General features: G+C 37.1%; 1 protein-coding gene across 1 annotated transcript in view; it reads left to right on the top strand.

The window, feature by feature from the left end:
- SEMA3D (sema domain, immunoglobulin domain (Ig), short basic domain, secreted, (semaphorin) 3D) overlaps positions 1-15,788 on the top strand; it is a 179,451-nt gene that overhangs the window by 133,011 nt on the left and 30,652 nt on the right. Inside the window, exons 10-11 of the mRNA XM_006896139.1 lie at positions 986-1,130; positions 12,432-12,654. Of these exons, the coding sequence (XP_006896201.1) occupies positions 986-1,130; positions 12,432-12,654 (368 nt within the window). The remainder of the gene's footprint in view (positions 1-985; positions 1,131-12,431; positions 12,655-15,788) is intronic.

Here is a 15,788-nt window from a genome sequence, read left to right on the forward strand (position 1 = left end):
AGCGTATGGATATAATCCTATCACTCACAATGTTGTACTTCAAGATAGACCTAGAAATTTCTTTTTTGACTATGAAAGCAACTCCATTTTTCTCACCTTTTCGTCTCCAGAATAATATATCATATGATCATCTGACTCGAAATGCCCCATGCCAGTCCATCTCATCTCACCAATGCCTAGTATCTATCATTAGTTTATTAAAAATAAATCTAGAATTTCTCTAGACCTTCCTACCTTTTAATAATACAGACTGCCGTGTTGTGTATGATTAACTTGATACTCAATCCATTACTGTAATTCATAAACTCAAAATCAGGGAGGAGCTGGAAAGGTTATTTCAATATTTTGAAGTCATTTAACATTCTATGAGAGACTTTTTAAATAGCATGTATTTATGCACATTCACTCACTTTAAGAAGGTAGGTAAGTGAAAGAATTACTAATCACATCTAAAGCTTTTTAGAGAAATAGATACTTTTTTCTAAGCATTTTAGAAGGTTTAGTTTGAATACATTTAAAGAATATATAAAGAAAATGTTCTAGATCATTTTACTTATCCATTAGTGTCTATCTAGATGCCACATCTTTACTAAAAACTTACGTGGCAGCTTTTTGTGCTTATGTATCAATATTCACCGTAGTTGCTTGTTATTACTCATTTGTAGTGTAGTTCTTTTTTACTGATTTATTTACAAAGTTTGAATACACCGTTTTTAACAAAAGACCCTGCCCATTTCCGTCGTACCCCCATCAAATTATGCAACCCTATGATTAACCTCCCACCCTAATGTAGTGTAGTTCTTACCACATTTTGTTCAGAATCACTAGGTCATAAACTTCTTGAGGGTAGATACGTTTTGTCCAGTTCTGAACAAAGAAAGTGTTCAGTCCTTTTTTTGTGTACAGTGTCTGGAATATAGCATGTGCTCAGTAAATGTCGGCTGAATGCATCTGTGAACGGATGACCTTTGTTGCTTTCTTGCAGCTCCATCTTCAAAGGCTCAGCGGTTTGTGTGTACAGCATGGCTGATATCAGAGCTGTTTTTAATGGTCCCTATGCTCATAAGGAAAGTGCAGATCATCGCTGGGTACAATATGATGGAAGAATTCCTTATCCCCGACCTGGAACAGTATGTATCCACCTAATAATTGAATTATTATCTTAATTCTATACTATAGTTTAATTCTACTCTAATTAATTATACTGTTTACCATAGAAATATGTTTATAAACAAGAGGGCTGAGGACATAGTTATTAATATAGATTCTTTGCCTATGGAGTCCAAGCTCTCAGTCCTTATTCTGTACTATTGTGTCCAAGGAATTTGTGTTAAACTATGTATTTGATTTATCTTTCTATGTGATACATCTGATTTACTTTCAATCCCTTTTTTTTTGGTAGGATATGGTTAAAATTCAGAATCAGCCTGGAGATATTTCTGTAGTATTAGTATCATGACATTGAATATAAGAGGTCATTACATTCTAAACCATTTATACATGAGTGTGTGTGTGTGTGTGTGTGTGTGTGTGTTTAAAGGAATTAAATCACTCAGGAAATTTAATTTTTAATTTAAATTATCTAATAATTCAGAAGAACAGATTTATGGGCACAACCATCCACATTAGTGATAACAAATCATTTGCATATGTGGCTATAGAAGCTGCATGCTGTATTACTCAGGAACTGAAAATTGTTATCTCAATGAGTGCGTGCTGATGGAACAAGACTGCGTTATTTTTCACTGACAGCGTAAGTTAGAGATGCAGCAGTGGTAGTCATTAGTCCTTGTAATCACTTCCCTTGCTTCTGTTTGAAAGCACTGAAAATTTTATATTGAATTTAAAGACAGCACAACGTTTGCCTAACTCCCCTTGATGTACAGAGCTATCAAGCTACCAGAAGAGTACTTAATTTTAAGTATATGCTGATACTGCTGTTGTTAGGTGCTGACTCATAGAGAACCTAAGTATGACGGAACACAGTACTGCCTGTTTATATTATCTTCACAACCATTGCTCTATTTGAGGCTACTGTTGAAGTCACAACCTCAATCCATCTCATTGGGAGACTTCTTTTTTTTTTTTTAATCATCCTTTACTATGCATGATGTCTGTAAAAGGAGCAGATGCAACATGAGGCTGACCAAGTCTGACTTCTACCCACTTGATAACGGGGACCTTTACTCATCAACAACACGTCCATAGCACTGCACAAACAACTACATGGTCAGACATGCCACTCTGCATGATCCTGCACCTATTTCTACCAATCGTTGGGTCCAATGCTTGTTGCGACTTGACTCAAAGACTTACTTTACTCGGTCATGGAGTCTATTAGGGAAATAGGTTGAGGGGTGGGGGAAGCAAAGAATATCACACAATGCAATTTCGAGTTTAGTCCAACAGTGTCAAGCCAGATTAACAAGGCACAATTTTTCAATTAGTTTCTCAGTCAACAAATGAAAGTCTGGGTCCAGTTGAGCAGCACAAATAAACCTCTGGTTTCCTAAATCATCCAACAAACTTTAGCTCAGGGTAGTTACAAATGAGCTTTTACATTCAAACATCCAGGAAGCAAAATGTTTAATTGTGACTTTATCTCCAAGGTTCTTCTGATTACACCTTGGCACAGTTACTTTACAGCAGTGCCACCATCTCTTTACCCTCTCTCTACCACCAACTCTCACAGTATCTATAGTCTCCGTACAGTGTGGAAGGTGCTCTTATAAAGTTCCCACAGCTGTTGATGATTTGCAAGACCTTATGTCTTCAGTTAAGGGAGTTGGAGACCATGCCCCTCCTCCCCAAGGGTGCTAATACACTGGCTAGAAAAACACTTTTAAAGGGTTCTGATACCACAATGTCCTTCTCAAGGGACTTTTTGATAACATGTCCAAATACATGAAACTTAGTCTTGCTGTCTTCACTTCTAAGGAGCATTCTAGGAAAAATGCTATCATAAATACGGCAGATTAATTTAAGAAATAGTGTCTTCATTTGTAAACATCTATATTTCTCTTGAAATTTCTGGGAAGCTATGATTCATCCTATTTCCTACAAACACCTAATTAAAAAGCTGTTTGTAGAAACTGTTATCAAACCTTCCTCATGATCCAGATGTGGTGATAAGTAAGATATCATAAGTAAGATACAGATATTGCGGTGATATATAAGAATATATCCTGTTATATTCTTATACTGGCATCCTCGAAGGGCTACTTAATACCATAACCTTATGGAAAATAAAAAGCCCATCGAGGTTAAACATTTGCTCAGGAACTCATAGCTTGTGAAATACTGGATCTGGAATTAAATTTAGATCTACCAATTCCTTCCTTTCATGCAGGAGAACTGGGTTTGATTCCTCATCAGTGCACCTTATGCAAAACCACTAGTTGTCTTTCAAGAGATTTTTGCATGTTTCTACGCCTTGATGGCCTCGTAGTAAGAGGCAGCACTACAATTTCAAAGGCAGACTGTTCAGTCCACCAGCTGTTCGATGGGAGAAGGATGGGCAATATCCTGTCATGTGATTTACTGCCTCTGAAAACCCATTAGGATTGCAGCACAGCTTCGTATCACTAGGCCATCAGAGCTCCAATAGCATAACTGATTGTGGGGGTCCAGATCATAATGATGTAACAACGATGTTAATATGTTTGGAATAGATGCTTTACCTTTCACTTCTAGAGATCTTCTGCCATCTGGTGTTCAAACAAAATAACTGCACAAATGGTGTCTTGCCAGATGTCACTGATCCTTGGATCTTGGTAAGAGCAACTGTTGTTGTTATGTGCCGTCGAGTTGCTTGTGACTCATAGCGACCCTATAAACAACAGCCCTCTCTGTTCTATCCTGTGCCAATCGCACTGTCTCTGACATACCCATCCCAATTACCCCAGTAATCAATCCACCTCACAGAGGGCCTTCCCCTCCTGCACTGTCCCTCCACCCTCCCAAGCATGATGTCCCTCTCCAAGGACCTGTCCCTCCTTGCAACATGTCCGAAGTATGTTAGATGGAGCCTCAGAATCCTTGCCTCCAAGGAGCTGCCCGGTTTAACTCTCTCCAGGATGAAATCTGTTTGTTTTCCTAGCAGTCCATGGTATTCTCAATACTCTTTTCCAGCACCACAGCTCAAAGGCATCAATTCTCCTTCTATCCGCCTTGGTCATTGTCCAACTCTCTGATGCATAACAAGTGATTGTGAAATAAAATGTGGAAGAATTCTACAGAAAGATGCCAAATTAAATTCAGGGGAAGAAGAAACAAAACAAACAAACAAAAAAAATCAAACAGAATTATTTTTTAAAAAATCCCCAAATCTAGGAAATATTTTTAAGTGTTTAAAATTTGAATTATTATGAAAAAAAAATCTGCTCTGCACGTTTGTTCTCTATTCATAAGGAATTTTTTAAATGTATGCATGAATATGAAATAATAGTAATATTGCTCATGTGTACCATCAATTTGGAAGCAACTTATAGGTGACCAGTTGGTTTTCAGAGACAATAAAATCACAAGGGAGAAGGTTGCCCATCTTTCTCCCGTGGAGCAGCTGGTTAATTTGAAGGGCATACCTCTGGGGTGGCAGGCAATTCTTTACCAGAGCCGCCAGAGTTAGTTAACTTGAAAGTGAGTTTCAGTATTTAAATTATTCCCTTACATATAAAAAAGGTGTGAAATTAGATATTCCATTTTGAAGTTCAAATAAGAAGGGAATGGATGCTTCGGTAATCTTGAATCTTGAGTGCTATCGTTTTGGACAATTTCTAAGCTGCCAGGAGTCGGTTCCGACTTGATGGCAATGAATGGTATTATTTCATAAGAATGACAATTCATTTTTAAATCCCCCCCCAAAGTGGGTAATATTTTGGTAAAGAGAACAAGCTTGTCCTGATGGGAACTATCTTCTAATTTCATAACTGAATTCTAAGCTTTAGAAGTGTGGGCAGAAAGTTAGAACTGAATCAGCACCTCTTGCATTACATTACTAGCATTTCTTTTTAACTACACAAGGCCTGCATTTCTCCAAAATAGTGTGAAGCAACAGATTTGTAACATAAATAAGAGGTTTCAATTGGCTTTCTGTATTCTTTTCCCTATGGTCAGGATTTGCTTTTAAAATTAGGTTTTTTAAATCCAAGGCTACTTACTGTGTGTGATAGTGTTTCACTTTGCCCCTGGTATAGGAAGGGAAAATGAAAAAAATGTAGTATCAATTCCCTTCGGTAGCAGAACTCCTGGCATCGTACTGATATTTGCTATTGACCCTTCTTTGCCTGTATTTGATGTGAATTGACACTTAAGATGAACAAGTAAGAGGGATATCCGGATGGTACCTATTCCATGTCCATTTTTTGTATATCATGAATAAAAATCAAGCCTGCTTTAGTATTTATATTATTTTCTCCAGGTTGGTAAAAATGAAAGCCTGGTTCAGTGGTCCATCGTGCCCTGTCTTTCCTTGCATAAGTCATTCCTCCAATTAATTTAAAAGGAAGCTGCAACCTGTAGAGAATAGCCTGAAGCTGCAGGGGGAGAAAACTTTTCACAGCTGTCTGGTGCCTTGCCAAGGGGCAAAGTTCTCTCGTTGGATAAAAACCATTTTTCTCCTCTTATCCATTGCTTCCCGCCACACTACTAACGGCCTGTGCAAACAGGCCACTCTGCCAAGCATAACACCATCACACCTAACCAGCTGTGGCAGCCAGCCACGGGAGATAGGCGCTGTGCTGGGCGGGTTGCCCTTGGGTTTACCCTTTCATCTCGGCTCTGCCCAGGCAAGTCCTCTTTTCTACTCTTGCGCTGGTAGGAATGTTTCCAGAAAGGGGCTGTCATTTTTAAAGTTTGGATAATAGCTTTCTTGTTCCTTTCTCCCACCCCTTTCGTTCTACTTTTAAATTGTCTTAGAGCTTTTCAAAGAGTCTGTGGAGACACAGATAACGTCCCTGATTTATTTCCTCCACCTCCAAGAGTTAAAGTGGTGGAAATCGGCAAATGCGAAAAAGCTGAAGGCTGAAATAAGTGATGTAGAGTGGAATTCAGATAGTGTGTGCTAATAGCTTCAGGTTAAAAGTGCATCAGTGAGAGGAGGGAGACGGAGAAAAATACCTGGGAGATGTAGCTGCAACAAGAGACGACTCTAGGAATTTTTGAAGGGAAATAGAGACTTGGATGTGACTGTTGGAATTAGTTGTAGCAGTATTTCACCCTTCCCAGTTTATTCTTACGTGTCTTTATTGTTCGGATTCTCAAATTATTTTTAAGATCAGTGTGCTGCCCAGCTATAAAATATCAAAGCAAAAATTTTGCTGGCTTGAATGTACTACAATAACAATATTTGATTCAAACCATTCTGTCCTACACCTCAGGGAGTAACTCTCCCAAATCACTTTCATTTGTGAAAGCGGAGTGAAGACACAAACCTGAAGGCTCATCCCTCGCAACCTAGAAGATAAAAACTGTGTTCACACACTGGCAGAGGGCCACGATGAAAAGCCTATAATAAAAAATATGTACTCTCAGAGATCATCTTCTAACATTTTCTAATAGCCCATAGAACCCAGATTTTACTTTTAAAAGAATGACAAGATTTTGTTGCACTTCAACTTTCTATCAGAGGTGGGCAATGAGAAAAGTTCTCTTATTTGTTTATTTGTTAACTGTTGTGTCAACTAGAATTCCTTACATTAAAGTTCTAACTATTTAAGGTATTTATATCAAACCTTGGTTTGCATGCCGTACTATGATTTATTTTGAAATATTTGCTACTGTTTAACTACAGCTACAAAGTCAAGGAGGCTATTATTTTTCCTTCTTCTTTAAATTGTTGTTGTTTGCTATAGAACCAGAACCAACCTATAGCTGACCCTCCAGTAGGTTTTCAGAGGCAGTAAATCCCATGGAAGGAGATTGCACATCAGAGAGTTCTTTCCAAAACACAACATAGGCATTATTTTACTGTTGCTTTGATTCTAATGATGGACAACCAGATTGCTTCATAAGCCTCATAAAGTATACACCCACCACGAATGGCCTTGATTGAGCCTCAAATAAGCAAATTATAATTAGACAAGAGTTTTGTATCCTCTGGACTCTGCTTTCACGAGTCCCTGCTTAACCTATTAAATAGAGGCTTGCTTCCATTATGAGATAACCAAATTCTGCTTGGCTAGAGGCAATGACTGAAGACTAAGACTTAGATTTTTAGAAAAAATGCTAAATAAAAAGCAAATGGCTGCTCTCTGTTATCATTCCTAATCTCTTTGGTGCAGGTTTCAACTTGTAAACTCATTGCCATCAAGTCAGAAAGGATTCATAGCAGACCTTCCAGCAGGTTTCCAGAGGCTCTAAAGTTTATGAAGGGAGACTCCCCATCATTCTCCCTCACAACCACTGTGGAATTTGAAGTAGCAGAAAAGTATGGCCTATGGCTTAGCAGTGCTTTGTCCAATGGACTAGGCTGCTAGATCTCCTGTGGATGGAGGCTCAGGAAAAGAAAAGAAGTATCAAGGAAGAATCATTTTTTTACAATCAGGAAAACTAGATGTTACTGAAAGATAATATATATAACTAAAATAAGTCTCTGATTACTTATAGATAATCACTAATGGATTTTTCAGGCCATTTTTTTCATTATCTTTTCCAGTGCAGGGAGATAGTATGATTTAGTTGGAAAAATATTTGGCATCAGGGAAAATTAATGCAGCATCTTTAGCTCCCTGAGAACAATGCTCTTGAAAGTTTTGCTTGAGAAGTAAGGCATGTTAGTATTGTTGTATTTAGTAGACTATGGCTCATAGCACCCTATGAACAACAGATCAGAACCCTGCCATATCCTATGCCGTTTCATGATCTCCAACATACTTGAGACCATTGTTATAGCCATGAAGTCAATTGATCTTGCTGAAGATCTTCTTCTCTCTGACTGACTCAAATTCAACATACTCTATTTTTTTTTAGTTTCTCTGTTGTTGGTGTTGTTATGTGCCATTAAGTCACCTATGACTCAGAGTGACCCTATGTATAACAGCTCTGAAGCCTGCCCTATTCTTAGCTAGTCTTATTGACGCCAGTACATCTATCCTCATTACCCAATTACTGTATCAATCCATCTCATCGGGGTCTTCCTTTCCTGTGCTGTCCCTCCACTCTTCCAAGCATGATCTCCTTCTCCAAGGACTCATTCCCCTCTGGCCATGTGCCCCAAATATGTGATATAGAACTTAAAAATCCTAGCCTCCAAGGAGAAACTTGGTTTTACCCTCACCAAGACAGATTCACATGGTTTTCTTGGAGGTCTGTGGTATGTTCAAGACTCTTCTCCAATGCCACAACTTAAAGGCATCAATTCTTCTGTCCTTTTTAGACTCTGATGCATAGCAAGTAATTGTGAAGGCCTGGATCATGTGCAGCTCAGTCTCTAGTTGATATCGTTACTGCTCAGTACTCTACGAGGTCCCTAACAGTTGAGTTTCCAAGTGTAATCTGTCTTTTTTTTCCTGACTGATGGTGCCAAGAGTGTTGATTGTGAAGCCAAGCAAGCTGTAATTGTTAATTGTCTGTAACCATATATCATAGTACTGCCAACTGGTCTAGTAGTGAGAATCTTTGCCATCTTGATGTTGACCCTCAATCCATGTTGAAGACTATAGTCCTTGACCTTCTGCAGCAAGCGCTTCAGGTCCTCCTCAGTTTCAGCAAGCAAAATTGTGTCATCTGCATAATGTAGATTGTTGATGAGTCTTCCACTCATCCTGATGTCAAATTCTACCTCATAAATCCCATCTTCCCAAATGATCTGTTCTGCAAATAGATTGAAAGTTATAAACACAGGATGCACCCCTGACACACTCCTTTGTTGATTTTGAACCATGCAGTGTTTCCTTGCTCTGTTCTGACAACTGCTTCCCAGTCTAAGTATAGGTTTTACAAGTGTTCTGAGATTCCTATTCTCTTCAGGACCAGCCACGATGTGTTGTGATCCACATAGTCAAATATCTTTGCATAGTCAATTTAACACAGATAGACATTCCTCTGGTACTTTCTGCCAAGATCCATCTGACTTTGACGATAATGTCTCTAGTGCCACAATCTCTTCTAAATCCAGCCTATGCTTCCAGCAGTTCTCTGTTGATCTAGTTGTTTTTGGATAATCTTTAGCAGGATTTTGCTTGCATGTGACATTTTTGAAATTGTTCGATAATGTCCCTACTCTGGTGGGTCACCTTTCTCTGGTTTGTTAATAAGTATAGATCTCTTCCAGCTAGTTAGCTAGTTAGGTAGGTAGGTAGCTATCCTCCAGATTTCCTGGGGCAACCTAGTGAGTGTGTGCAGGGCAGCATCCGTTTGTTGACATATGGCAGTTGGTATTCCATCAATTCCTGAGGCCTTATATTTTTGCTAAGTCCTTCAGAGCAGCCTGCACTTCCTCTTTCATCACCATTGCCTTGTGATCATATGTTTTTTCAAGAAATTCTTCTGTATCAACCAATTATTTTTGGTCCAGTGAGTCTATATACTCCTTCCATCTTCTTTTAATGTTTCTTAGATCATTCAGTATTCTGCCCATAGCATCCTTTAGTATTGCAACTTGCAGCTTGAATTTGTTCTTTAGTTTCTTCATCTTAAGAAATAAACACAATAGAATGTTATGCAGCACTGAAAGAAACAAAGAACTCATGAAATATTATACAAAATGGGTGACCATGGAAGATATTATGCTGAGTGAAATATCTCAGTCACAAAAAGACAAATACTCCATAATGTCACTGTTATAGAGCAGGACAGATATGGAGGTTGGGGGATAAACAAAGACAAGAGGGGATAAATAATGTACACAGCATTGAAACAGATGAGGGAGAGAATTGTATTAAAGGAACATATGATTAGATTTTATTGGCATGATAAGAGTCCAGAATAAGAGCAGCATAGTAAAGTGGTCAGGAGGTAGGGGGGGTTGGGGACTGTATAATAATGAAAGAACTTTTTCCCAAAGAAAAGAGTTAATTGAGCAGGAGGGGCAACAGGGAGGAAAATATGCAACAATGAATGAATGAATGTAAATCTGAGTTCCTTATAAATTCATTAAAATCTAAAAAAATAAAAGAGAGAGAAAAAGAAAGAACCTAATAAAGAAAACTAGACAATTCTCACAAACTCTGCTTGACAAATTGTATTCCCTATGCTTTCAATAAGTCACTCTGGTGATTTAGTCTGTAAGATGTTGCACTGCTAATTGGAAGGGTACCCCTCTTTGGTGATTTGAACGCACCATTGACTGGGAGGGAAAGAGAGAGGCAATCTATTCCCTTGTGATTTACAGCATCAGGAAACCTGCTGGAGGATCAGTTATGAGTTGGTTGCAACTCAATAGTGATGAGAAAAAGATGCCCGCATTATGTAGTCAAAGTATTTTTCATCTCCTAAAGAATTAATAAACACCATTAAAAATTCTAATGTAGTATGATGTCATTTCCACTTTTCATGTATTTTGTAATTGTCACATCAGCATACACTTCTGTTCAATTTGCCAGAGGAAACTGTTGATATATTTCTGTGGTTGTCATTATTCTTATAAAATTTTTGTACCTCATAGTATTTATTATTTCCAAAAGGAAAAATCATTAGTTGGCATCATTAGCGTATTTTTTTGTATATAGAGATTTCAGCAACAATAGATTTTTTAAGATAAGCTAGATGTGTCCAGAGACTTCCTCTTTTTATCTCCTTCAGAGGTTGCTACAGATTTCATTTAATTCATTTGCTTTACAGCACAGAAAGACCAAAAGTATTTTTGCAGTAAAAAGAACCTGTCAGACACTATGTCTGTTAAATGACAAATGTTTAAGGTCAAAACTGAGCAATACTGGTTTTCTTTTCGTTTACTTTTGAGTTCCCTGTAAGTCTTAATTTCTTTATTTTGGTGTTATGTTAAACTGAATAGAAAGAGGTGTTTTCCTTTGTTTTATAACATATATTACTCTGTACAGTACGTTTGTGAAAAGGTTGAACTAGAAAGATGAACATTTGTTTGCAAACCAAAAAAAAAAAAGTCTAATGCAGTATGATAATAAATGTGTTCGTTCTCTCTGAGTTAATCCATTTGAAAATGGATTTGCTTCTTTGAAGAAATAAAGTAAAAACTGGAAAATCATTTCATTCTTTTTTTCCTGTTAACTAGATAGTGGCTGTTATAATTTAGTCAATTTCGATGCAAGTTTACACGATAGTGTTAGAGGAAGAAGCCCCCGGGGTTGTGGTGCTAACCTACAATCCAAGCCTTTCTGGAGGTTGGACTCCACCAGTCACCTCTCAGAAGAAAGATCAGCAGTCTCCTCTCATGTGATTTGGAGCCTCAGAAATCTCAAAGGAGGGAATTAAATGAATTGGTTCCAACTAGCCACCATTGAGTTTTATTAAATAGGACAGAAAGAATGGCTTGACAAGGCAGTGTTGTTAATTACCCCCCAGGCTGTACTTTTTAAGGAAGCAGATTGGCACATATTTTCTTTCTAGAATAGGTTTGAGCTCCTGCAGTTAGTAGCCAAGAGTTTAAGCACTTGGCTTAGACATCAAAGCTCCCATTTTTGTCTGGAAAATCAACTCAACTTACTCAATTCCTTGTCCGAACTGACTCCTAGGTGACCATCCATTGAGTCGTTAGAGGTTGGAAATCGCATGGTAAGAGATTGCCCATCTTTCTCCAGAGAGTAGGACAACCAGAGAGCTTTGCACCTGTCAGATTACTTTGTACCAGTTTGAACTTTTTACTTATTACCGCCAGAGGGCAGAGCATGCTAACTATTGAATTCACGGAGACTACACTCACAAAGCTCAAGTTGGCCCTCATGCAATCACAAGAGGCAAATTTAGGCTCTTAGGAAAAATTCTCTCAGGGTTCTTTACAGATCCTTTAGGGAAAGAGCTATTGAATTGTTCACTGTAGAATTTTCACACAGTTATAAATAACCAGGCAATTACAATTTCAATCTATAACAGGCTTTTAAAAATGTAGTTTTTCATGACCTGTTGATTTATTATTTTTAAAATTTTCATAAACATGATTTTCTTGCAAAACTTCAATCATAAATTTACCCCAAGGTAATGGAAAAGAATAGTTTTCATGTGTGTCCATATTAAAGATCAATTTCTTTACAGTGATTTTAATTTATATCTCATGAATCACCTTGAGAAACAACAATCCATGTTCACTGTGGAGACTTAAGCAAAAAAGGATAAAGAATATAATTTATTATATTTTTGAGACTCAAACAGTACTTAAACTTACTAGGCACTCAGTATTCGTTTATAAGTACATGTATTTCCATATTTATTCTGGAATCTGTTCATTCCTTTAATGCTAATAATGAAAATTGCAAAAAAGTATGCCCTTTTTTTAAAATCTCCTTCACATTTCTTTACAGTGTCCAAGCAAGACTTATGATCCACTGATTAAGTCCACTCGAGATTTTCCAGATGATGTTATTAGTTTCATAAAGCGGCACCCTGTGATGTATAAATCAGTGTACCCCGTCGCGGGAGGACCAACATTCAAGCGAATCAACGTGGACTACAGACTGACGCAAATAGTGGTGGATCACGTGATCGCAGAAGATGGCCAGTATGATGTCATGTTTCTTGGAACAGGTACAAGCACACCGTATTCTAATTTAGACCTTTCAAAGTACAACTTTTACATCAACAAAGCAAGCAAATCTTTAGACATATTAATTGATCAAAACAAAAATGAATGAATATTCATGCATACTTAGATTTCTGAAAAGTATTTACTCTCTTATTTGCTAGTCATAAATCCCCCAGCCTCCTTTCATGTCATTTAAGAATTGGAAATACAGTTATATGTGAGGAATAAAATGTGTTTTCCATAGATTGAGTACCTGTAGCATATTTGCTTGTTACCATAGGCTAAAATTAAACAAGTTAGGCCTTGTTTATTTTCAAATTTCACATTTTCCTCTTCTTAGAGATATTTGATAAGCCCTACCCCAAGAAATATTTTCACGCAGTTTTGCGAATCTCATAGTTCACTTCAAAGAACTCTTAGAAAAAAGTTCATTCCAACATTCTGATGATTTGAGAGAGTCAAATTATCTCATTTAAGGAAGCAGATTGGCACATCTTTTGTGCCAGTTGGGGCTGATTTTGGAAAAAATTTCTAGATGGGAATTTCTTGGGTATTATTTCCCCCTGTTCTTCAGTTTCATGGATTTGATTCATAATCTGATTTGCTTTCCTTTCTTTGTACTTATTTTTTAATAACAAATAGAAATTAATGAATATTTAATTGGCTGCCATTTTTATAGAAATATAATTATAAGAGTTATAAATCACTTTTAAAGTAATATTTTTAAAGGATGTTGGTTCCATGAACATTAGGTTCATTAGAAAGGATTTGTTTGATAAACTCCAAGGGCCTTAACGAGCACTAATGGTCAACCAATATGATACACTTTAGTTAGTAGGCCCAAGGAAGGAAATGATGTTCCCAAAGGTACAGAGATGGCCCCTGAAAGGCATGTATATGAACTCATTATCTTCTCACTAATTCCTGTGTATTTGCCACATTGCTCACCCAAACTCATTCCTACGTTTAAACACTAGTTTAGTGCTATAAATTCTGGTCAGCCACTAGGTGGTACTACTTAACTTTTACTGATAAAAATATAGCAATAAAAATTTTTTAATATTGACATTTGGAAAATATATGTTTAGTGTTTTTAAAATAACTGAGGTTATTAAAAACAAATAATCTAGACTGTCTTATGCAAACAAGATCATTATCACATATGTTAATATACTCTAATACCAGTGTTCACAAATTTAAAACCTCTCTTTCTATTATAAAGAATTTATGAGTGAAATTTTTTTTCTGAAATGTTATATTGGTTTTCTTTCTGAAATTGACTGTAGCTTTATGGAACTGCAGTTTAAGATGCAGTATTTATTTCTAAATATCAATTTTTGCATTTACATTCTCATCCTTGTTTGCTTTTATGTTGAAATAAAATAGTTTTAAACAAAATTTTAGATCCTAGGCCAATATTTTTTCCTATAAGTACATTTGATAAATGAGTTCAGGTTTGTCTAAGTAGAGATCACAGAGTTTTCTTCTATTTGTTATATTCTCTCAAACTTAAGACTCATTGTCCTTAAGTAAGGACTTCCACAGAGCTGATCGACCCACCATTGGATTTCTAAAGCAGGAGAGTGCCCGTGGTTCTTCTGGGAAGCCACTGGTGGATTTGAACAACCGCAGAGATGGAGAGATGTGGCTTTTGGGTTTGCAGTACAACTCTCTATGGTCTAGATCACCATAGCTCTCTTGTTAAGTGTTGGAAAAAACATTACCAGAAATTACATGTATCATTATTTTCTGTGGTGAATTGAATATAATGAATAATGAAGAAATATTTCTTAGATTAAGTAATGCCAATTTATACATTTATATTTATCTGTATCTAAAAAGAATTGTGTACCTTAATAAACTAATACATAACAACAATACTTTAAAGTCCAGAAATTTTGTTTCCCTTTTTTTATCCTGTCAGCTAATATTAAAACATTGTTGTTGTATGCCATTGAATCAGAACCACTCATAATTGACATTCAGTGGGTTTTAAGAGTCAGTAAATCACACAGGAGGAGTTTACCTGTCCTCCTCCTGCTGTGGAACTAGCATATTTGAACCATGTGCCTTTGGGATTGTGGCAGAGCTTCTTACCACTTACTTCTTTGCCTCCAGAGTTCTCATATTAAAATAGAAGGTTAGAATGTATACTCACAGGCTATAATTAAACACCTAGGTATAAAATAATATTGGAATGTATATCCACAGAGTATATTCCTAGAAATAGGTATACTCTGTGCATACCCATTCTAGCAGTCTTATAAACAGTAATATAGCATCACATTGAAGAAACACTAATCAACAACCTACATTATTCAGATGACACAACCTTGCTTGTTGAAACTGAGGAGGATCTGAGACATTTACTGCTAAAGCTCAAGGACTGCCCCCATCAATATGGATTGAAGCTGAACACCAAGAAAACAAAGATTCTCACCACTGATCAATTGGCAACATGATAGATGGAGAAGAGGTTGAGATTATTAATAGCTTCAGCTTGCTTGGCTCCACAAAAAACTCTTAGTACCAGAAGCCAAGAAATTGAAAAAAAAAAAAAAAAATTAATTGCATTGGGAAAACCTGCTGTCAGGAACCTCTCCAGATTTCTGGGATCAACAACGTCAGTCTAGAGACTAAGATGTGCCTAATCCAAGCCATGGTCTTTGCAGTTACTTACTATACATCAGAGAGCTGGACAGTGATTAAAGATGACAGAAGAATTGATGCCTTTAAGTTGTGATACTGGAGAAGAATATTGAACATACCATGGACTGTTAAAAAACTAACAGATCTGTCCTGGTGACACCAGGCTGCTCCTTGGAGGCAAGGATTTTGAAGCTCCATCTCACATACTTTGGGCATATTGCCAGGATGGACCAGTCCTTGGAGAAGGACATCATGCTTGGAAGAGTGGAGGGACAGTGCAAGAGAGGAAGACACTGGATCAAATGAATTGACCCAGTGACTGATAGGGGTAGATGTGTTGGAGACAATGAAATTGGATCAAGATAGAACAGAGTTCAGAGCTGTTGTACATAATAAGGTCACTATGAGTCACAAGTAACTTGATGGCACATAACAACATGTTTTTTAAGAAGGAAAAAAGATCAAATACATTGTTATGTGCTCTAGA

Source organism: Elephantulus edwardii, unplaced genomic scaffold (assembly GCF_000299155.1).
Source record: "Elephantulus edwardii isolate Elephantulus edwardi_28Jun2011 unplaced genomic scaffold, EleEdw1.0 scaffold00183, whole genome shotgun sequence".
Taxonomy (NCBI): Eukaryota; Metazoa; Chordata; class Mammalia; order Macroscelidea; family Macroscelididae; genus Elephantulus; species Elephantulus edwardii.